Source organism: Phycodurus eques, chromosome 2 (assembly GCF_024500275.1).
Source record: "Phycodurus eques isolate BA_2022a chromosome 2, UOR_Pequ_1.1, whole genome shotgun sequence".
Lineage (NCBI taxonomy): Eukaryota > Metazoa > Chordata > Actinopteri > Syngnathiformes > Syngnathidae > Phycodurus > Phycodurus eques.
The window spans coordinates 14,029,626-14,053,126 of record NC_084526.1 but is presented as its reverse complement, the minus strand read 5'-3'; the positions used below and the strand labels follow the sequence as shown (position 1 = coordinate 14,053,126).

Sequence of the window (23,501 nt, the reverse complement as noted above, 5' to 3'; positions counted from 1 at the left end):
TAAAATGATCGTTACGAATTCTGTCGATTGTGTGGACTTGTTTTTGATTATTTGCGCCCCATCTTCAGTGAACCCCCGTTTATCACGGGGATATGTTCGAAATGCACCTGCAACAGGTGAAAACCTGTCATATAGAGAGGCCAATATTTTTTATTCATTTACCCCTCCTGCTTGCTTGAAACACAATTAGACTTATTAAATCACACCTTTTAAATACGTTGTGAACATTGTAACACAAATAAATTATTGCAAGCATAAAATGTAGAGAAAATAATATACGTATTGTGGTGCGTGTGTGCATGCATGTGCCTTTAAGAGGCAGGGCCTGGCGTGACATTGGCTCCTGTGTGTGTGAGTGTCTGGGCGTGAGCTGTGGCTGACAGCAGCTCCTGCATCAGTGTTTTTTTGTTTTGCTGCTCTCCTGACGTTCAATAAATGGCTTAAAAGTGCATGGAAAACAGTGGCTCTCCTTTCCCACGTGCAAGGGCGTTACAATAAGAAAGTAAACATTGAAACGATCACTTTGAACAACTACAGACTGCGTTATAGCTGGGGTACACTAAAGTTTTCTGCCTAAAAAAGTCCAACATGTGGTCAGCTTTGGGCAATTGAAATCTAAGCTGACTGCCAATATGGCGCGAGTCCTCCGCACTGCTAAATACGGCACTGGCATGGAAACAGGAGTTCAGAACATTCCGAGAACGATTCTCCAATTCCATTTAAAATCTAAATTAACTGAAGAATGTGAAGAAATAGAGCTTTAACCATCCCCATTGGGGATCAAAGATGTTTTTGTCAAAACCCCATCCATATATGAAATGAGATGAGAAAAGCATCACAACTTCATCGAAATTCAAGGAGATACCATTTTTGGATCATGTCGAGACGTGAGATGTGACAGATGATTTATTTTCCTACTTACCGTATCGAAAAGTGATGCGCGGCCTCACGTCGTCGTCCATGGTCGTCGCTGATTGGACGCAGAGGGCCAAAAGGATGGCGGCGGCCGGGAGGAAGCACGCGCCTCCCGCTGATGCCCACATGGTAACCTACCCTCGCACCAACTAACACGAAAGAACAGTGTTTGTTTTAAGATTCCTCGGAATTCATCAAGCTCCACCGTACTCCCGGGCTCAGCTTTCTATCCTTGCCGTCATCTTTGGAAGGGGGAAGGGATGCGGCGAGCTTGTGAACGTGCCCTTGAATTGATCCTTGTATTCCCACAGGTCCTCCTCCACACGGCAAGCAGATTCTTCGCACAAAGAGGAGGAATACTTTCTGGATTAAAAGCCTGCTTGTTTTTTGCTGGTGTATGTGATCCGCACTAAGCAGTGGTCATCTGTGGAGAGAACAGAGGGAAACGCTTTCTTTAAGTCTGATCCAAGAACATTGTAAATTAAAGCTCAGCTAGAACAACACATTCAGTTTGTGACAACAAAAAGAAAAAATTGGCCGATGATTTTACTGCAGAGCTGAGATTTAAAGAGATTCTCAGTTTTTCGACTTTGCCAGTAAAATTTGTTGGCTCACTGTCTCGATTGCAAAACATTTTTGTTGCCGCGATGCCAAAAACAAAAGCGAGGCCACTCTTTGAGCACGCTGCCAAAGAATAACTCCATCAAAATGCAAGCAGCTGGCACTCGACGCACAAACATCATGCGGTAGCATCACAAACCTTTGCCATTTTTAATCCCCCTGTATCAAATTACACTTTCATTAACAATCAAAGATGATCATGAGAAAGCTTGGCTGTGTTGAGGATTAATGAAAGAACAGCGAGTCCAAAGACAACTCTGTGTTTGTATATAGAGGCACAATGAAACCACCTACTCAGTGACTTTTATGGGCTTTTAGTGTGCATTCACATCTTTCCAGAATATTCCCTTTGCCCATTTCTATTAATTGATACAAACTATCCAAGGCATATCAGACCGGATGGATTTAAATTCAAACTTTCATTTAAAAATTAATCATACAGTGTGCCCGAGTGGTATTCACGTACCACGTCCGCTAGTACAGCGACAGAAATGGCCAACAAAATCATGAACCAATCAGCACGCTCCTGGTATATGAGACTGCCATGTACTGGAGATACTAATTGCAATTTACTGTACATTGCTTAGTACACTGTTCATAATGTTTTTCACGATGGAAGCCGTTGTTTGGCCATTTTTATTTAATTGTTGCTTTTACTTGTGAGCAAAACTTTGAGATATGAGCCCTGTATGGTGGCAGTGAACACAAATCAACTAACTCTCTTAGCTTAGCAACAAGTTGCAGTTTGGCAGATGAGCGAATTATGAATTTTTTTTTTTTTTTTTAAAGAGGTTTCAAGCTGTTTAATGCCACTCCCAGTTGACATTTACTGTGAAACTAAACAATAAACAAAGACTATTACATTTTAGAAGAATGTATTATTTCAAACAAACTTACCATTAAGTTCGCTATCTTAATGCTAACATATAATGGGAAATGCCATAGATGGGCTAGCAAACAGCATCTATTTGGCAGTGTGATAGGACTTCAAGAAACATATGAACACAAATGGTGCAGCAACTCATGTAGAGAGAAAATATATAAACACTCACAGGCATAAAAGTTTTTATAAAGTACAATATTACTGAGTTCTCTTTTCCTTATTAAAAACACATAAAAACAGTTTTTTTTGGGGGGGGGGGGGCAGGGGAGGCTGGAATCGATAAACGGCATTCCCATTTATTTCAATGGGGAAAGATGATTTGAGATAGTGTTCCGAGTAACGAGCGTAGTCATGGAACTAATTAAACTCATCGCTCAAGGCACCACTATTTATCAAACTCTACAGCTATCATCTTATTATAATAATATAGTAATAGCTTGTACATACCTGTTTAAAAAGACACTCATGTTGACATACAGTATTATCTTATAGATGCTGTACATATTGTATTCTATTTTAATTACTGCCTATGCACTTCTGTTTTGATGCAATCTGCATTTTGTTGCCTTGTACTTCTGACGTGTAATGACAAAATTGTGAACGTTTGGTGATCAAATTTAACCCGGAAGAAGATTTACTTCCTGCTACATCAGATACAACTACAATCCTGTGACAAAATTAATAAGATTATTGCATTGCCATAGAGCCATAATCCCCCAAAATTGAAAGACACTAAGAATCACTACGACACTTTTTATAATGAATGCACGCATGGACATACAGTAGCAGCCTGCTGTCAAACCCTTTGTAGTTCTTTTAGTGGGTAAGCATTAATGTGTGCAAAGCAAAAACTAAAATCTAAACCAGATTAATAAATAATGTCAAATCAAGACAAAAACAGCTATTTTTTTGTCACTCATGTCAGAGCTTGCTTCAAGCATCTTTTTTCTTAAACATTTTCACACAGTAATATAACTTATCTAGAGTGTATTACTTGTTATGAGATTGTTTATCTTAAAATAAGAAATACCATAATTCTATTGGGACAACAATGGGAATAGAATGGGAGTAACACAATCTCAAATACTGAGAAGTTAGGGATATTCAGCTTTCAGGATGAACCTAAAATGCACTATAACCTTTCTAGGTGCACTTAATTTGACCTTCTCTAAACTTTTGAATGCACATGTCCATCTGTTCAATTTTTGCACAGCTTTCTATTCTCTTACAAGTAGCTGAATGGCAAAATTCACAACAGGTGCTTCATCTATGAATCGACCAATACATTTCCAAAGAGGTCCACTTGTATGCCTTTCTGTGAGTCTTCCAATCTTTCTCTAGCTACGCTGCAACCTCTCTTAGATCAGCGGCCACTTCACTCTGAGAACATCCTGTTCTGGACTGGTCACCAGCCAATCGCATTGCACATACAGTATAGACAAACATCGACTCACACCAATGGTTTCAGTCTTCAATGAATATCATAATTTGTGAGGCAGACGAGTTAACCACTCATTACCATGCTGTTGTTGTAGTAAACAGTCAAATAGAAACACAACAAGATACGTTGGTTGGTTTGTTATTTAGTTAGCAGATTCCTACAATAGTTTTGTAGAGGCTTGATCAAAGAAGAACCCATTCATTTTTCATGTCGAGCCAGGTAAAGATGTAATTTTGACATTTCCCTGTTACTATTCGGTCACATTGGACCCAAGAGAGGTAGTCAATCACCGGCTCAAGCAGATTACCGTTACCCACAGGACTGGAGGGGAACAATAGAGAGAACTGCACTCTACTAATCTACAGTATTTAGTCTGCTGTTGTTACTACGTTGCATTTATTGTTGGGTTACATTGTTAGGGTGTCGTGCTATTCATATTTTTATTCGACATTCAAAGTTTAACTGTCAACCCCAGTATGCGCCGTGACTGGAGAGACCAGTGTTCCACAAGCATATCATTACTCAACATAAGAGGTCTTTCAATATTTAATGCAAAACGAAAGCTTTCAGGGAGGATTCCTGGTACTTTGATGAATTGTTATAGAGCATAATCCAAATAGAAAATGTATTAACCATTTCTCCCCACCTTTTGTTACCCTGGCCTAGCAAGTAGCTTACTGTAAGCTCAACAACAATGATTTCACCTGACATTAACGTACCGTTGGTGGCCTGATACAGCTTTGTGACACAAAGCATCCATGCCAGCTTGCTCTGAGAGCAAAAATCTAATGCTTTCAGAGAATTTAAAATTTTAAACCGTGAGGATTTGGGGAATCGAGTTAACTCACTGACACGTGGATAAGACCGTAATAATGTGGATGCAGCTGACAGCAAACACATAAAAGACAAGAAAAATTATAATCACTGCCCATATTTGTTTTCTATTGTCCTGAATCAGTCTGATAAATTAAACCGTGCCCTTCCATCAAACATGAAATTAAAGTTCAATAAAAATTTGACAGCAAGCGGTAAACAATAAAAGTGGTCACGTTGTTTTGTCACTTCAAAATAGAGAAACTGCGATACCTATACAGCAATAAATGCATCAGTTGAGACAAAACAAGGAAAACAAGGCTTGCTGTATTTATTTCTTGGTTTGGACCCAAAAGATGCATTTCCACCTGAAGTTCCAGAAAGGTTTAATTCTTGCTTCTTGGAGTTCCTTGAACTGCTCCAATCAGACCCCTTTGGGCTTTGGTCTGTAGTTTGGTACTGGAGCTCTCTAAAGTATTAGCGTAGCTCGAAGGGTCTTCTTTTGGCTCCCGGAATTATAGTATATTGAGACAAGAGTTCCCCGCGGACCAAACACACAACAGTCCTCTGAAATTACACAGTTCCTACGGTAAAGTAGTCATTTCTACACACATATTCTCACGTTATAACGACGTGGAAATTTTATCCGAGAGGACATAGAAGGGCATCAACGGAGCCATACAGTAAGTGGAGACTGTGGAGTAGAATATTATGGCGTCCAAGACTAAGGCACAGCAGCAGGGTAAGCTAACATTAGCATGTTTGATTACTTTTTTAACTATTCAGTCCGCATCCTCAAATGTTGCAATGTCCCTGCAATTTTATTCGAGTGGAGACGAAGGACAGAGAGAAAATTAAATACCCCACGCAAAGTGTCGTAGACATGCTAAAGTTAGCATGTGTCTTAACTTATTGTCATTTGTTGCAGTATATTCTCAAATATAACAATAACGCAGTAATTGTATTGGCGAGGAGACCAAGGGCAGCGAAAAATACAAACCAAGCAAAATAGAGACTATGGAGTATGCAAAATAGAGAGTATGGAGTATGCAGTATAAAAGCGCCCAGAGCTAACGCATAGCAATGTGCTAAGCTAACGTTAGCATGTGTATTTATTGTTATTCCTAGCTATGTAGCCAGGCTGACCAGGTACTACAGTAAAAATCTGCAGTCATGTCACCATTTTGCTCCAGCGGTCTGCTTTCCTGCTGCCGATTGTCACCTCTCAAATAAGTAAATATTACACGAGAAATAATAAGGGGAAAAGTACCTGCTTTTGTTAATTGAATCTGGCATCTTGCAGCCAATTTGGTAACATGCAGTGGAAAATGTTCAGATGTCTTCTTTAGAATGCAAGGGACCGCAGTACGCTGAGTGCCATGGAGCCCATCTGGCTCACCAAGGAGAGATTCTGCTGCTCCGTGTGGCATGTACTGTATGTGTGAAGTGGGGAATCTGGTGCCATATTGCTCGCGGTTACAGATTCATTAACCTTGAGAAGCCTCCCCGGCAGCTCCATATTAACAGCTACATCTGTTGGGATGAAGGAAAGACTGTGACAGCCTCATTGGTTGACTGAACGGACCGGGTCATGACAAGTTCACCATGTCATCAAGTAACTCATCCATCCAACTATTTTTCTATAGTGTTAGTCCTCATTACAATCGCAAGAATCAGAATCATCTTTATTTGCCAAGTATGTCAAAAACACACAAGGAATTTGTCTCCGGGAGTTGGAGCCGCTCTAGTACAACAACAGACAGCCATTTGACGAGAAAATACTTTTGACACATAAAAACATAAAAACGCAGTACGGAGAGTCACTGAGCAATGAAAGTTTACTGCTAATGTGGGAATGCATTTTACATACATACATACATACATTTTTTGGGGGGCTGACAATTGTGCAAATGATGCATAGTCCACTGGCAATTTAGAGCAGTTTGAAATGACTAATAGAGCGATAGTCTCGTACAGTGACCATTGTGGGGCAAGAGGCAGGGTACACCCTGGACTTGTCGCCAGTCAATTGCAGAGCACCAATAAACAAACAACCATTCATTGACTGATGGACAATTTAGTCTTCGATGAACCATGTCTTAAGAATAAGGGAAGATGCTGGAGTATCCCGAGAAAACCCTCACAAGCAAAGGACGAACATGCAAATGGACCTAAGCCAAAATTTGAACCAGAACTAAAACTCAATAACGCAATAAATCATATTGTTTCTAATTTGGTCTTCGGTCAAGGGGCTCGATGTTAGGTTTGATTGGGCATCTGCTCACAAAACAATACAAAATACATTAAAAATGGTTGTTCTCATAAGGTCACATCAATTTAAAATGTCTTATAGGAGTGTTCTTCTTAATGCTTCTGAGGTTTATTAGTTTTTTTTCCAAGGACAAGCCTGCAACCACACTGGTTTGGGTTTGGGATTCCAGCAACGATCCAGCAGGGTTACCGGACCCATTGTGTTGGGAACAGAAAGAGCTCAGCGGGTGACTGACAAGACAGAAGCGTCATGCTGGACCTGTCTTTTGAATTCACACTTAGCACAGCCTGCTAAGATGCAGCAGGGGAAAACACACATTTAAAAAGCATAGAGGTACAGTATATACATGGGCTTAACATTCCAAGCTATGATCCTGGATTGAATTCATGGCAAAACACTGTATATATTATTTACTTATTTGCATATTCTAAACATAACAAAATGGTCGATAAAATGTAAATTAGCTAAGGGATGAACTCCTCACAGCATGAACTCCATTGACTTGCACTATTAGGGAAAGAGACGAGTCAACAAGAGGCACCATCGTCAATTGTTCATTTTGCATAACAATAGGCACATCTTCATCGCCTCGGAAGCACAAAGGTAGCACAACATTGCCATGGTGACAATACAGCAAAGTTGAAGGTCTATAGACTTCTGTGCTAAACTTTGTTAACACGTCCATGTAAAATGCACACTTCAAAAAAGTTTACTTAAAAAAAACAAAAAACTCGTATTCTCCAAATGATTAAAATAGAATGAATGAGTCACCACCATCAAACATATGTTAATGGCACAATGTCTGAAGGAACATTTTAAAATGCTGTCACACAATTGTAAAAATAAGTTAACCACTGTTAATATTATGGTGTGGAGGAAATAAAAACCACATGCTTGTTATTGGAATGTGGGAGGAAGCCAGAGTGCAAGGAGAAAACCCACGCCAGCCGGGATTTGAACCCAGAACCTCATAACCGCGCTTCATAGTACATGTGTTATCCACTTGGGAGTGAGACAGGTGGGGACGAAGGAGTCACACTTCTTACAGACGTCTCCTAGACTCATAAATAAATCACCACTGGGTTAAAAATAAACTGCAACCCCTCCTTCTCGCAGTTAGGCCGGCCAGCAATTGCCTGCGACTAAATGCATTAACGCTGGCGACTTTGCGCGTCTAAGCATGACTCAGCGAGTCTGGAAAAAAACGAGGTTGGATGTAAAAAGATAAAAGCTGACAGGGCAGGGGAGCGCAATGACATTATTGGGAACAAAACATGCGAGGCACTTTTTATGCAAGTTGACACATGACATCAGAAGGTGGATTTACTCAACTTCTATCATGACCATCTTAAATAACTACAATCACTTACCTTTGTCATCCTCCTCATCCTGATCATCATCACACCCTAAACGTGAACACAGCCAGTTTGGAATAAAACGGTAGCAGGTATGTAGGGTTTTTAAAAAGACGACTACATGACCATTAGAACATACAATCACAATCTCCTGGAAACTGTGAAATGCAGGCGGTCTTGAATGCATCAGTGGGAACTCTAAAAAAAACCCTCCATGAGGGACAACAAGGCTCTCCTGAATTGACTTCTCCAAGAAGAGTTCCCCAAACCCAATTTGATTCCCCCCGTGGATGCCCAAGACTGTCAATTCTCCCTTGTAACCTCAAATGTTACAATGACAAATCCGTTCAACCCGAGAGAGTTGTGGTTTACATCATCCATATGGTATCAGCTCAGCAAGCTTGTAGTGGTGGTACAGACAGTACTTTACTTACAGGCTCACTGGTGAGATGCATAGCCGTGCAAATCGAAACTAAAAGCATGTTGCGTGAAACATCCCAAAGGGGGCTTCACTTATGTATCATTAATTATTTACTGTATCATCTTTCTATTGATTTGCTGCTGCCTTGAATCATGCTGCCTCTCGCATATGCATTGTGATGCTTCAAGATAAGACTCAAGGCAAGTAGCTATGAGTCACACAGAAGATAATCGGCAGAAAATTACTCGTAATATGTAGTGACCATTCAATCTGCACCTGAACAGCCTACATTTACAGCGAAGCAAAGCAAAGATACATAGTGTATAAATACAGGTCATAAAATTACACTTATATGCACACATATCACTTTAAGTACACACCACTACATATTACAGACAACAACCCGCATATTTGTCGGAACTGTATGCACGCACGTGATCAAACACAACTAAAACAATGCAACTATTATTTTAATCAACTATTATTATGTTCCAACTCGTGAAAATGACCACAAAACTGCATTTCTTAGTGAGTGTTTAAAGATAGAGTTAACATCCATCCATCCAATTTTTTAATGGTGAGTGTGGTCAGGAAGTGAAGAAACGGCTCCAAGCAGGTTGGAACGGGTGCAGGAAGTTGTCAGGTGTGTTATGTGACAGAAAAGTCCCTGCTAGGATGGGCAAAGTTTATAAAACAGAGGTGAGGCCAGCCATGATGTACGGATTAGAGACAGTGGCACTGAAGAGACAACAGGAAGCAGAGCTGGAGGTGGCGGAAATGAAGATGTTGAGGTTCGCTCTCGGAGTGACCAGGTTGGATAAAATTAGAAATGAGCTCATCAGAGGGACAGCCAAGGTTCGATGTTTTGGAGACAAAGTTAGAGAGAGCAGACTTCGATGGGTTGGACATGTCCAGAGGAGAAATAGTGAGTATATTGGTAGAAGGATGATGATGACAAGCCGCAAGGAAAAGAAGAAGAAGAGTCTTCATTCAGGTCGCGGGTGTGGTGGAGGGTATCAAAGGTGAATTTAGGAAAGAGGCGGGACACACCCTTAATTGGTCATTGGCCAATTGCAGGAAACAAATAGATTAAAAAAAACAAAAAAAAACATACACACTCATATTCAAACCTATAGTATGCAGGGCTGCAGCAATTAAATCTGTCTAGAATTGAATATCCTACCAATTATCCCATCCATTAATGGAGTAATCAGATAAAAAATTATTTTGCATTTATTAAACACAATAACGTGCATGTGAGGTAATATTTTTGGCCACTTGGGGTCACCATCCTCACGTTCTACCGTAGTATCTGTGCCTTTGAGTGTGGATGGCTTTAAAAAGCGGGGCCTGGCCTGGTGAGTGACGTGGGCAGTCAGCAAATGATTATATAGAGTTGGCTGACTGTTAGGCGTGTAGACATCCTGGACTGGTTGCCAGCAAATCATCGACAACATAATTTTGTCTAAACATTTTTCGCAATTTCTCCAAACAATTTAGAGGACTTTGCCAAATCACGTTAAACTTTTTTGTTGTTGAAAAAGAATCACACTAATCTTATCCATATTCCCTTTCCTGTTCTATGTTAGCAACATACATTCCCTCTTTGCCACCACTGGTCTCCTTCTGTGGTGGAACAATTTACTGCCTTCAAAAGCTGTGTTTAGTCTTGTGAAGACTCACCTCATGCACATAAAAAATGTGACACCATATGTTAACTTATTTTTTTACACATCGATGATTACTTTTATGATTATGGTTATGGCCTGGAATTGGTTTGTCCTATTTACAGTGTAGTTTATATCCAAAGGGAAAATTTATTTTAATTCCATTCATCTGGCATCTTGGAATGTACTCTGTTCAACCACAGGAAGTTTCACATCCCCAACTCGCGACTAGGCCAGATTTAATGTGAATACTCTCATTTGCAGTCATTTAAATACAGCTCAGTATTGTTGAGCAGTCAAGGTTCCTTTTCAATGAGTGTCAGAGGAGATAAATTGGGGGTCAAACGTGTTCCCACTGATATGGAGTTGATTTACCATAGGAGATCATTTCCAGTAGAAGTGCAAAGTATAATTAATGGGGCGTGTTTAATAATTTCCCACAGTTGCCACTTGACCACAGCATCTCTTACACAAACTGCTGCACACTTGCCAGCAAATCCGTTTACGGCATTTAAAAATGGCCGCTATTAGTCTCAGAACTGAGAGGAAAGTAGATTAAACTAATCTCCTTTGTTTACTTGGCTTGAAAACCGCTCTGTGCGTTTAACGCGCTGACCCATTTGAAGTAGCGCGACACGACCGAAACTGTTTGGAAAAGGCCAAGCACATGCATCTCTTTCATGAGAGGCCTTCAGTAGTCATTAAGACGTGTGGTCCAACCGATCTCAACTAATCTCTTCGGGATGCATCATTACAACTCAATTGCATTATATTTTCCTCATTGTAATAAGTCAATTTGCATATACAGGTAACTTATCCAGTACAGTGGAACCTCAGGTAACAAATTTAACTTGTTCCGTTACCCTGTTCTGAAACCGAAATGTTCACAAACCGAGGTAACGTTTCCTACTGAAATGAATGGAAAAACAATTAATCCGATCCAGCTACAGAACGACGTTGTATTGACCTTATTTTGATTGCTTTGTGCTTAAAAATAAATATAGACTATAGAATGCGCAATATTGAAATATGTGAAAACATAATTTATGATGATGAAATTACAGTGGGCTCACTAGCAAATCACCGAGCAGTGTCTTAGCCTTTTTGGGTACAGTAATGTGTAAGTTTACTGTGGTTACTGCTAGCTCTAAATGACTGACACCTCCCACAAAGCAGTGCAGCATTTGCATTCCATGGTGGGATGAGGTGGCCATTTGGGGCAAAAAAAACAAAGACACCTGAAGCACGAAGCTAATTATGTTTGTGGTGGGAGAAAAAGCACACAATTCTGAGCCTTGACACAGCCATGCCAAGACTGCTCGTAAACCGAAAATGGTATGTAACCTGAGATAGTTTTTCTTTTAAAAAATGATTAGTAAACCAAAGCACTTGGAAAGTGGGTGGTTCGTAAACTGAGGTTCCACTGTATCATATATTTCTTTTGTAAAGTGGTAACTTGACTTCCAGGTGCCTCAACTTTCACGTTTTTTGAGTAACGAGCCAAAGCTTTGTCGATCTTTTCCTTCGTGTTGTGACTCATAGTTGCCGATGCACTTTCAGCCGTTTATTGAACAGAAAAAACAGTCAAACACATAAATACAAAACGAGAACACTCTAAAGGAGTTACTCTCGACTGGGCCACAACTCCGGAAGCTCACATTGAACTGACCCACCAACCTGACTCTAGCTCTTGATGTCACTCGCTAGGTCACGCCCCTGAAAGGCATACATCCAATGCGTGAATAGCCTACAACAGTATGTACATTAATTACACTGTATGAAAGCAATGTATTTATTTACATGATCTTTTATTGTGTTTTATAATGGTTTTATACAATACGGTTCCATTTTTCTTAATCAAAACAAAACATTTTTTTATTTTTTCAGGGCAGGCTGAAACATATTTATCGGCATTTCAATTCATTTCAAGAGGGAAAATTTGACACGTAAATTGAGTTACTGTAAAAGCTTTGCAATGGAAACAAAGTCGTAAGTCAAGGTTTCACTGTACTTCTCACATGGCGCCACTTTTGAATTTTGTATTGTTACACCTCTACAGTGGTGCCTTGTGATACGGTTTTAATCCGTTCCTGGAGGCTCACCTTCTCTCTCGGCTTCTTAATAGGGCTATAAGATTAGTCGTTCTTCGCAGAGGATAAAGAACATATGCCTGTGAATATTATATCGTCCATGTACATGTCTGCCAGTACCATTCATGTTCACATATTTGTTTCTTAAAGGGTAACAACACCACTACATAGATGCTAATTGCCTATTGAGGTTTCCATTTTATGTTTGCATTCACATAGGGGAGGCTATGTGATTGCTTTTAATACACAATGAGTACTTTTCTTTATGTTTAGTTTGACAGCAACCTTCAGCTGAGAGTGGCAACAAACAGGTTGAAGCCTCTTGAAGACTATTTACCAATTGTATCTGCCAAACTGCTGCTTGTTGTGATGTGAGTTGAGTCACCTGCCACTATACCGCACTCTTATCTCACGTTTGCGTTTTCAAGTCAAGACAAAAGAAATCAGAGCTCTTAAGTAGGGTCACTTGTATCTCAAGACACTACTGTATTAGTATTTAGTTTGTTGCTTTGTACAAACTTTTATTATTTGGCTTTTTCTACTTGTATTTCACACAATGTTGGCATCATTTTGGACGGCAAAGAAATTTCATTGCACTTGGGAAACGTTTCCCCAAGTGTTCATATGACACTTTGAATCTTGTCGTTTAGAAGCTTGCAAATGCGTGACGATGCAAGTCAAGCATGCGAGCAAAGTAACACTCACGCAATTACACAACGAGGTGAGGTCACTGTCCTGATTACCCCACATGCAATCCACAGTAAATACATAGCTAGTCTCAGTAAACCAGTAATCTGATGACTTCAAGTTAGTGGTTGGAGGGAGCCATTAAATCCCAGCAGTTTCTTCAAAATGAAGACTCATTTCGTTACCGGCTTTGACAAGCCGGACAAAAGGTTTTAAAAGGGCATCATGCACTCGTCAGTACAGTACATCTGCAAAATCTATTGAGGGCCAGTACAACAGCTTTACAAAGACATTAATGCTCAGCGTAGCGCATATGCTTCACTGTTGGAGGTTAAGGGTTCAAATCTCGGCCCAGGTCCTTCCTGTGTGCAGTTTGCATGCTCTCCCTGCACTTGTGTGTTTTTTTTTTTTTTTGCTTCCGCTCACGTTCCAAAATCACGCATGTGCTGTTTGTTGAAGAATCTTAATTGTTCATAGTTGTGAATGTGAGTGTGTGAATTTGTCCTGCAAATGGCTGGCGACCAGTCCAGGTTGTACCTTGCCTCTCGTCCAAAGTCAGTCAGGATAGTCACAAAACCCACAACCATAAAGAGGAAAATAGCTCCAGAAAATGGATGATTTGTTGTTGTTTCTAGCGGTGCAACGATTAATCAATTAATAGACAGCTAATCGATCATCAAATTATTCGACAACTAATTTGATAATCGATTAATCATAGAGACCTTAAAATTGACCAATTCCTCAAACTTTCAGTTTCTCAACAGTAACTATTCTCAGGTTTCTGTAGTCCTCAATGAAAGCATGAATTTGTGTTTGATTAAAATAAAACATTTGCAAACATCTGCTTTTAGTTTTTCGAAAACAATGATTGACATTTTTTTGCCTATTTTCTGACATTTTACAGACCAAACCAGTAACTGAATCATAATCAATTTATGTTTGTGCACTTTCTGCACTGTCAATTTGAAATAATGTCTTATTTTTGAATACAGGTATGGCCATTTAAAAAGTGTGTTTATGCAATTCATCGATTAATCTAAAACATAATCGTCAGTGCAGCCCTATTTGTTTCCTTATACAAGTACAATGGTGCCTTGCGATACAAGTTTAATTCATTCTGTGACCACGCTTGTAACTCAACCCCCCTCCGCCCCATTCAATTGAATAGAAATGCCAAAAATCAACAAAATAAAATTGCAATGTGTTTTTCATAAAGAAAATAGCACTATACAATTTTTAGTTTATACAACAAATAGTAATGACAATTAAATAGAATGTAAATGTGCACGATGATTAATTCACTGTGATTGTGCGGTTCATTATGGGGGGCAGTATAATACAAGCATACGGCTATACTGTACATAGTGCCACAGCATGGATGAAGCTCAACTTCTTATAGTTGACATCATGTTGGACTTCTTCAGATAGCAAAACAGCCAAGTAGTGTATTACCTTTGCTTCAAGAGCCCTTACTCAGGTTTGCTGCTATTCTGTCACCCTCTGACGGGCTTCAAACAGACCAGCTGAGGCGCCTTTGCTTTGTTTGCTATCAGCGGTCCCGGTTTTATGTCCGGTGCCAATAAAGGAAGTCATAAGTCAATACGAGGGGGTCCCTCCCGGCATCAATGCCTGATGGAGGCCACAGATAATAACCGCTAACAATGAAGCCGGTTGCCTTAAACTGTGAAATTGAGAAGAATACGCTTTTTTATGTTCTCTTGTCTAATAATTGAGCAGCATCTGCTCCTTTGTATTGTTGTTAATGACAGCTGCTATAGCACAATACTATGGCTGTGTTTGTAATAGAAAACGTCGTAAATCAACTACTTTTGGAGAGCAAAATGAGCAGATCTTCATAGAGACACATTCCGGGCCAGCTGTTTTTCATCCCAAAGTGAGAGTTTTATCTTTTTCCCTGCACTACTTTCAAAACAGAAAAGCAAAAAAAGAGGAAGGAGACAGGAATGTTTCTTCTGAGAGAGAGAGAGGAGCTTGTTGCATAATAGATTTCCATCTCAGCCTTGTTCAAATTGATACCGGGACTTCTGACAAACTTACACCTCACTTAAACGCCACCGCCATAGTATACAGTGTATACAGTATGTATTGTGTGTCGACTGTATTTATCAGTAACTTTTTAACCAGACCCAATGCTTCACTTTCCTACCAACGCTTCAAAACAAAAAAAGAGCCTTTCAAGCCAAAGCACGCTGGTGAACGTGTAAAGTTCAGAGAAATACAAGAAATTCAAAATCACTGGCTACTGCTGAGATAAAGCTGAGCATACGAGGTGAAGACAAGCAAGTCAAGGTAGATAGGTGAGCTGTCCTGCATTTAAAAAAAAACAGCAGGCGTCTCCTAAGAGCTGCAGGTGGTCCTGAATATGAACAGCAACACACACACACGCGCACACACACACACACACACACACACACACACACAGACGGGCTGAAGCCAATGCAAATCGGAACGATTAAACCCTAAAAGTCCTCGTGGAAAGCGTGACTTTTCACATTTTAAGGCTGCTTAAACTCACTTCAGGATCTAGCTTCAGCATAAGAGCAGTACAGCCCAGACCTCCGCCAAGGCTGAACAGCTGCATCCTACAGGCGGCAGTAATTATACACCATCTTTTGTGAATTGCAGTACTCACAAAGATCAATTATGAATGCAAAATTCCTGGATCCAAGCTGATCGACGGTTTAAACTACACTTTAAATAAAAAACGATTTAAAAGCTTTTATACGACAATGATGAGCCTGAAAACGCAGAAATATGAAAGCTTTTTCTTTTTTTTTTTGAAAATGTCAGTTTCTGTAGTAAATGTCTATTATTGTCAATCAATCGTTTGAATTTATTTCTTTATTTTCCCACACAGTCATTGACCTTTTTATTTGTATTGTTGCTGTGGTGTTATTTATGTTCTGCATGGTGTCCTTGAGTGCCCAGAAAGGCACCTATGAATAAGATTTCAATTATATTTACATATTCTTTCTTAGCCAAAGCCACAGTATTGCAAAAATTTGTTTTTGAGTCCTATAACAAACATGGGCACTCTATAAAAGAAATTGCTTCAAAAGAAATGATTAGCCCATAATGATGATGAAATCCATACCCATGACAAGTTTATGTACATTTATAACCATAACTGTTAATCTTTGAGTTTTCAGTTAAAGCCTTTAAAGGTCTCCCAGGCGAAACACTAGGATTCCTTAAAAAAATAAAAAAATAAATCAATCAATCTTTATTAACAGTATGCGCAGTATCCACAGTATGTGGCTCATCTGACAGCAGTAGTGCTCTGAAACCAATGTACGGTACACACTAAGGATAACTTTTCAAGTGACAAACGGGACTGCAAGATCTATATCAAAGCCAAACGCTAAGCAGAGCTGCAGTGTTGATGGATGGACAGATTAGTCTTAGCGAACAGCATTTACATTTTTTTTCAATGTTATGTTACAAGGTAGCAGTCACAAGCACAGCCACCACAGACAGAAAAACATGAATGAACTCAACCAATTCATTTACTACCTTGTCAAAACAAAAAGAACCACAAGGTGACAATTTAGTCACATCCTGTTGTTCCTTCAACTTATTCAGGGGTCTCCTGTTGGTCTGGGTTCGATTCACGCTCAATAGTTGGCATGGTAATGTAAAGTCATACTGGTGTTAGTATAAACCCTGCAGTAGAGGGGGGTGCATGAGACAAGAGAGACCCTCCCCAAAAACGGCTGCTCTGAACAGGGCTGGCGAGTAGCACCGTAATTCATGATCCTTTTGCCTTTTGACCAACGCGTCATAAATACCTGGTTTTAATTCATAGATAAGTGGCATGTCTCCTTTAAAGGGGCCATATTAGGCAATTTTGGGGGAATTATGCCAAGGTTAATTTGAAACGCTGCCTCCATGAGTGAAAATCAAATCAAATCGGTATGGTCGCTTGCTGTAAGTGTGTGGGAAATATGGTTAAATTGGCCAGTGGTGGCTTTGCGCAAAGTAAGCAGAGCAGCATTGACTTTTGTTGGTTACGCAGATTAGCATTAGCCGCACTTACGTCATTGCTCTTGATGCAGGGTTTTGTTGTGTTAGGCGATGTGTCTGTGTACCAACATACACGTGAGTATAGCGTATGAACTGTTACCTCCACAAGAAAAAGGCTTTCATTGTTTTGGGCTTAATGCTGAGTTCTATTTTTAATCATTTGTTTCTATGCCTGTCTTTACGTAAAGACCGCTGCACTGTAATGTGCTGAAAAAATATCAACAAAGTAATTGAAGAATCGATAGTGGTCGGGTCTGGAACGTATCATCTCCCTCATGGTGAACGAGAGTTCACCAAATCTACTTTTCAGAGACCAATGGCTCCTCACTAACTTTTGGCGGATTGGGGGGGGAATTAACAAGCGACTCCCCATTCTGGTCCCCACATGTTGACCATTCCTCTGAGCCATGGGTGGAGCCAGCATGTTTGTTTTGAGTGTTTGAATGTGTGTGTGTGATGGTGTGAGTGGGTGGGGATCCACATGTGCATTTGTGTGTGTGTGTTTCAGCAAAAAGGAGGAGGACACGGAAGAGGAGGAGGCAGTTTAAGTGTTTCAAGGAATACTTCTTGCTGCAGCTTTTGGTTTACTGTAAAACGAGGGAGGACAAGTGTTGTTCAGTCTCAATGATAGGCTATCACGAAGCACAAGAGGTCGTCTGAAGGTCTGATTCCATCCTGCCCCTCCTCTGTGTAATGACACAATCAGCGACTCATCAACTTGATTAACGCAACAAAGCCGTTTTTTGTTTTTTCACAGGGGGGAAAAAGTGAAGTTTGTGATTAAATATTTTTACACGAGAAGAGTTGAAAGCGGCGGCATGGTGGACGACTGGTTAGAGCGTCTGCCTCACAGTTCTGAGGTCCGGTGTTCAATCGCCGGCCCCGCCTGTGTGGAGTTTGCATGTTCTCCCCGTGCCTGCGAGGGTTTTCTCCGGCCACTCCGGTTTCCTCCCACATCCCCAAAACATGCATGGTAGGTTAATTGACAACTCTGAATTGCCCGTAGGTGTGAATGTGAGTGCGAATGGTTGTTTGTTTATGTGTGCCCTGCGATTGGCTGGCAACCAGTTCAGGGTGTACCCCGCCTCCTGCCCGATAATAGCTGGGATAGGCTCCGGCACGCCCGCGACCCGAGTGAGGAGAAGCGGCTCAGAAAATGGATGGATGGATGGAGTTGAAAGGCACATCCGAAACAGTGCATGTTTGGTCTTTAATCTTCATTCAAAAATCCTTTTTGGTAATAAACTATATCATCCATCCAATTATTTTCGATCTCACTTGTCTCCATGAGGGTCGCGAGTGAGCTGGAGCCAGTCAATCCCGGCTAACTTTGGGCTAGAGTCGAGGCACACAGTGGCCAATCACAGGGCAAATAATTTGCAGGGGTGTCCAACTCCTTTTTGTCACGGGCCCCATCGTTGTTAGAGGACAGATATAATGGTGAAAACCATATAAAATGTATTTTCACCTTATTATAGTATTACATATAGACAATTGCCCCGTTAATTGATTGTCATATACTGTAAATTGTTTAATTGAATTTAGAATCAGAACTGATGTAAAGTTGTAGTATGTAAATACAGTATCTAAGTAGACAATCATTGTTCAATTTATTTAAAAAGGAATTTGAAATGCTTGTGATATCTGTTAAAAGTGAAGCTAAGAACATTTAGCAAGAAACATGAAGGAGACACTTTCTTTGCTCTAGCGGGGCACTGAAGTGATGATGCAGGGTGGATCTGGCCCCTGGGCCTTGAGTTTGACACCTGTAATTTAGGGTCTTCAATGAACCTAACATGCCTGTTTTTGGAATGTGGGAGGAAGTCGGAACCCGGGTGGAAAACCCACACAAGCACAGGGAGAACATGCAAACTCCACACAGGAACGCCTGAACTGGGATTCGAACTCAGAACCTCAGATCTGTGATATGCTAACCACTAAGCAACCATGCTGCCTAAACTACAACATATAATTGATTTTCGTCACACTTTGGCCAGGATTAAGGATTTTTGTTTCAGATAGATGACAAAACAGACCTGCAAAAAACGACTAGAAATGCTCCCATTTTTCATACCAGGCCACTAGTTGGCAATACGACTTTGCAATACTCCACTCAACACGGTAGCTTTATAAGGACACATTATTATTTTGCTACGTTCCGCTATTCGTGGCTGCTTTCACACGGGCTTGCCGGTGAGTTGGCGTATTAGAAGCTTAACAGTTGAAATTGGATTTCTTCGTCAGTGCCTCTCTAACATACATCACCCATGTGGGACGTTGCCATTGGTGAAGTATGCGTGTTTACCCTGCCATTGCGACATGGTGCAATGAGATAATTAGATGCACGACGGCGTTAGCATGACAGTGACAATAGCGTACAACACAAAGGGGCGTGGACAGTGAGTCTCGGCTGTTAAACTTCACACTCGCTGGTAGCAATCCGCCTCGTTAGAAGCTGGCAAATTCCTGGGTCGACTTCAACAGTCTTAACACGAGCCAGTAAAGAGGCAGCTTAGATGTGTAAATCTGCGGTTCTCAACAGTTGTCAGTCACCCCAGGACCCTCATTTTCCTATTGTTGCAAAGTCGCAACCCACTTTCATAGAAGTTAAGAACAAGAAAGAATTGTTTTTGTTTAAAAAGAAAAAAAGCACGCACAGTTTTTTAAGCTGTTTCAAATTAGTTTGCTGTACCGCCTAATGCATACTGCTTGCCATGATATCCACCAGCCAAAGGCTGAGCTGCGCTGTATTTGTTACAAAGTAAACCAGTGGCTAGAGAACAAGGAATTAACATTTCTTGTCACTTTCTTACTATATTCCATGTGGGAACTTGGCACACCTTTGTACTATACCGAAAAAAAATCAGAATAGGAATACATGTCATTTTTTTTTTTTTTTTTTACGAGCTGTCCTCGACCCACTGTTGGGTCCCGACCTACCAGTTGATGATCACTGGTGGAAATTATACTTTTTTTTTTTTTTTTTTTTTTTTACTGTGATGTACTAGTGATAGCACAAACGGAACACCTCTGCTTTTGAATAAAAGACATACCCCCCAAGGTTTTAGACAGGAACAATTGTTGGGACAGTTATTGTTTAAAACTTTCACTTCCACTGTCCAAAAACAGCATTGTTGTATAAATCAGCTCTAAAAACTTTGCTTTTTTCCCCCCCAAAACTATTTATAGTTGAAATAGTCCAGTGTTAACGTGCCTTAAAGCTTTACCAAATCAGTTCGTAGAGCTTGCATATGCCAGATGGGAAAAACTTTATGTCCTAGTTTGGGAAAACCAAAAATTCACATTATGTTTATTCTTATCTGCTTTTCTTTTTTTATGTTTTATATTTGACTCTATGGCTGATTTCATTACATATTTTGTTGTTATTCCTTTTACAGCATTATTTTATATTCTATATACCTTTTTAACGTTTGTATACAAATAGTTGGGTCTCTGGAGTGTCTATGAGCAAATGTATATGCGTATGCGTGGTCAGATGCCGTTATGTCAAACTAAATTTAATCTGGATTTGATCCAGATCTTGGTGTGAGCCCACATTGACAATATTATGAAAATGAATATTTGAAAAAGTGCTCTTAAACCACAAAAGCAATAATATTTATATCAAACTAGAACACAATTTACTATGTGTATCCAGGGTCTGATGCTGTAATATCAAACCAAATTTAAGATGGAATATATATAGCTTTTGATGTGAACCCGCAAATTGATAATGCCATGAGACTGAAGACTACAAAAATTAATTTATTTTAAACCGAGCAAAACTTTGAAACTATTTTTTCAAGTTACTTGCTAAAGTATATATATAATAATTCAAGTGGTTCTATTACATATTTTGGTGTGAAGCCACGTACTGACGATGAACATAAAAAAAAGTACCAAGCTTTACAACCTTGCAGAATTTAATTTGTGTAGGGTCAGAGGGTGCAAATATCAAACCAAGTTAAAACTGTATCTGATACTGATTTGGTGCACATTGATGATGTCACGAAAATGAAAAAAAAAAAAAAAAAAGGGGCTTTTACAATGTGCACAACAAATCACTCAGTTAAATTCGATCTAATTTGAACCCAGCAAACTATGTGTATGCAGGCTCAGATGCGGAGTTTAATTAGGATCTGATCCCGATTTTGGTGTGCACACATTCATCCTCTCTTAAACGTTGCTGATATTCTAAAACGTAAATAAACGAAAAAGGCTTGAGGGTGTTTTTAGTGTGTTTTGTTTTTCCCGACTGTCTGTTAAATATTGATTTAGCCAGCACCAATAATGTTTGCACATCTTTTGTCAGCCTGAGCTTAAGTAGCATGAAAATACTTGAAAGCAATGCAATTGCTTCATTTCAAATCAATTGTAGGAGCCCGAGTTAAAGAACAAGAAAAGAAAGAAATCCCAGAAAGAAATCTCTGCACGCTTTAAAACAGCTTCGTGCACGCAAAGAAAAAACATTTTACTCACCCTTCCTGGCTGGCAAATGTAGTAAAAAAAAAAAAAAAACTAAAAACAAAACAAAACACCCAAACAAAAGATCCAATGGTTGCTTAAGTCTTTAGGGTGCTGGAAAGACGAGAAAAAGTAAAAAGAGATAAGGTTTAAATCCACCAAACGCCCCTGCTCGCACTGACGTGTCGCTCAAATGAAGTCCACTGTGAATGTGTGTGAGTGAGTGGAGCGTTTCCACAGAGGTTCCAAAAGTTCAAGCTCCGCCCACAACCCACGCTCCCTGCAAGCCGGCCCTCCGTGACGTCACTCACCTCAAGGGAGTCCTCAAACTCAAATCAATCGACTCAAAACAAATACGCAAGTAACTATTATTTCCCGTGCAATTCTCTGAACTTGTTTTTCAAGGCGCAATTTGGATCAGATCCAGATTAAATCTGGTTGGACAATACTTCAGCCAGTATACAAATAGCGCATTGTTGTTCAAATTTAACTACGTGTTTGAAATACGGCATAATAGAGAATAAAATTGATTTTGAGAGAAAAGAAGTATGTCTTTGTCATTCATTGCAGGGTTTATTTTTTTTATTGTTTTGCATAATATGAAAGATGGGGATTTTTTTTCTTCACTTTTCAATTTTTTCATGATGTCATGAAAAAGATCCAGTTTGATATCACAGCTTCGGGCCCATTGACCTTACCGCTTATCCTCACTAGGGTCGTGGGCTTCCTGGAGCCTATCCCAGCTATCTTTTGGGCAAGAGGCAGGGTACACCCTGAACTGGTCGCCAGCCAATCGCAGGGCACATATAGTCAAACAATCTATGCACACCTATGGGCAATTTAGAGTCTTCAATCAACCTGCCATGCATATTTTTGGAATGTGGGAGGAAACCGGAGTACCCAGAGAAAACCTTCCCAGGTACGGGGAGAACATGGAAACACGAGACTGGAGTTGAACCCGGGTCCTCAGAACTGTGAGGCAGATATGCTAACCAGTCGCTCGGCCGTGCTGCCAATTACTCACAATGAGGGTCAGAAATTAAGTTTAAATTGCATAAAATTTGACAGGTATTGCTTGAATTTTATTTCACATGGTGGTGAGTGGAATTACACTCAAGTCTGCATCTAAACCAGTAGGATTTATTTCACGGATTTAATGAATTTCTAAAACAAGGATTTTTTATTTTAACATGATACATTTTCAAGATGACAAAATTTGGACACGATCCCGATTAAACTTGGTTTGACATTCCAGATTCTATCTATTTCTGTAAGGCAAAGTTGTCTTAACTGTGTGCATGTTTTGGGGATGAATAAGTCACTGCTTTTTTCTTCTTCTTGTTCTTCAACTTTTGTTGTGCTTTGCAGCCAAGTAGAACAATGTAGGAGAGCGTCCAGCACAAAGAGCATTACAGGGGATTACGGGTAAAGGCAAAGACTTGAACACAAGAGGACGCAGCCATTCATGTAATCTCCTTTCACAGCTGCAAAAAAGACTAAAAAGTCACGTTGCACTTGTCACACTCATCTCCAGCATGCTTCAACACCAGTAAAGCCCCCCTGCTTAAAACAATATTTTTTGTCTCTTTGCTTTGTTTGAGAATGCGATGACAATCATTTCCCAAAAGTGGAATAAAAGACGTATGTTCTGTGATTTAAAAAAGCCACTACTATACTGTAATGTACTAATGTGTAATACTACACAATAATGCATGTGATGATTAAAGCAACAACACAGGTAAGTGGAGTTTGCACCTACAAAATTCAGAATGCAAAACTACAGTAGTTTATAATAAGGGCACCGCAACCCTAGATCACCTACTTTGGA

General features: G+C 40.0%; 1 protein-coding gene across 3 annotated transcripts in view; it reads right to left on the bottom strand.

The window, feature by feature from the left end:
- The window catches only part of LOC133397394 (semaphorin-4B-like), a 91,266-nt gene that overhangs the window by 52,706 nt on the left and 15,059 nt on the right, over window positions 1-23,501 (bottom strand). For 2 of the 3 annotated variants that reach the window (XM_061668251.1, XM_061668233.1), the window contains exon 2: window positions 923-1,339. In XM_061668251.1, the coding sequence (XP_061524235.1) occupies window positions 923-1,043 (121 nt within the window). In that variant the 5' untranslated portion in view covers window positions 1,044-1,339. Of the gene's footprint in view, window positions 1-922; window positions 1,340-21,688; window positions 21,710-23,501 lie in introns of those variants that run through there. The other variant, XM_061668243.1, reaches the window with a different exon arrangement.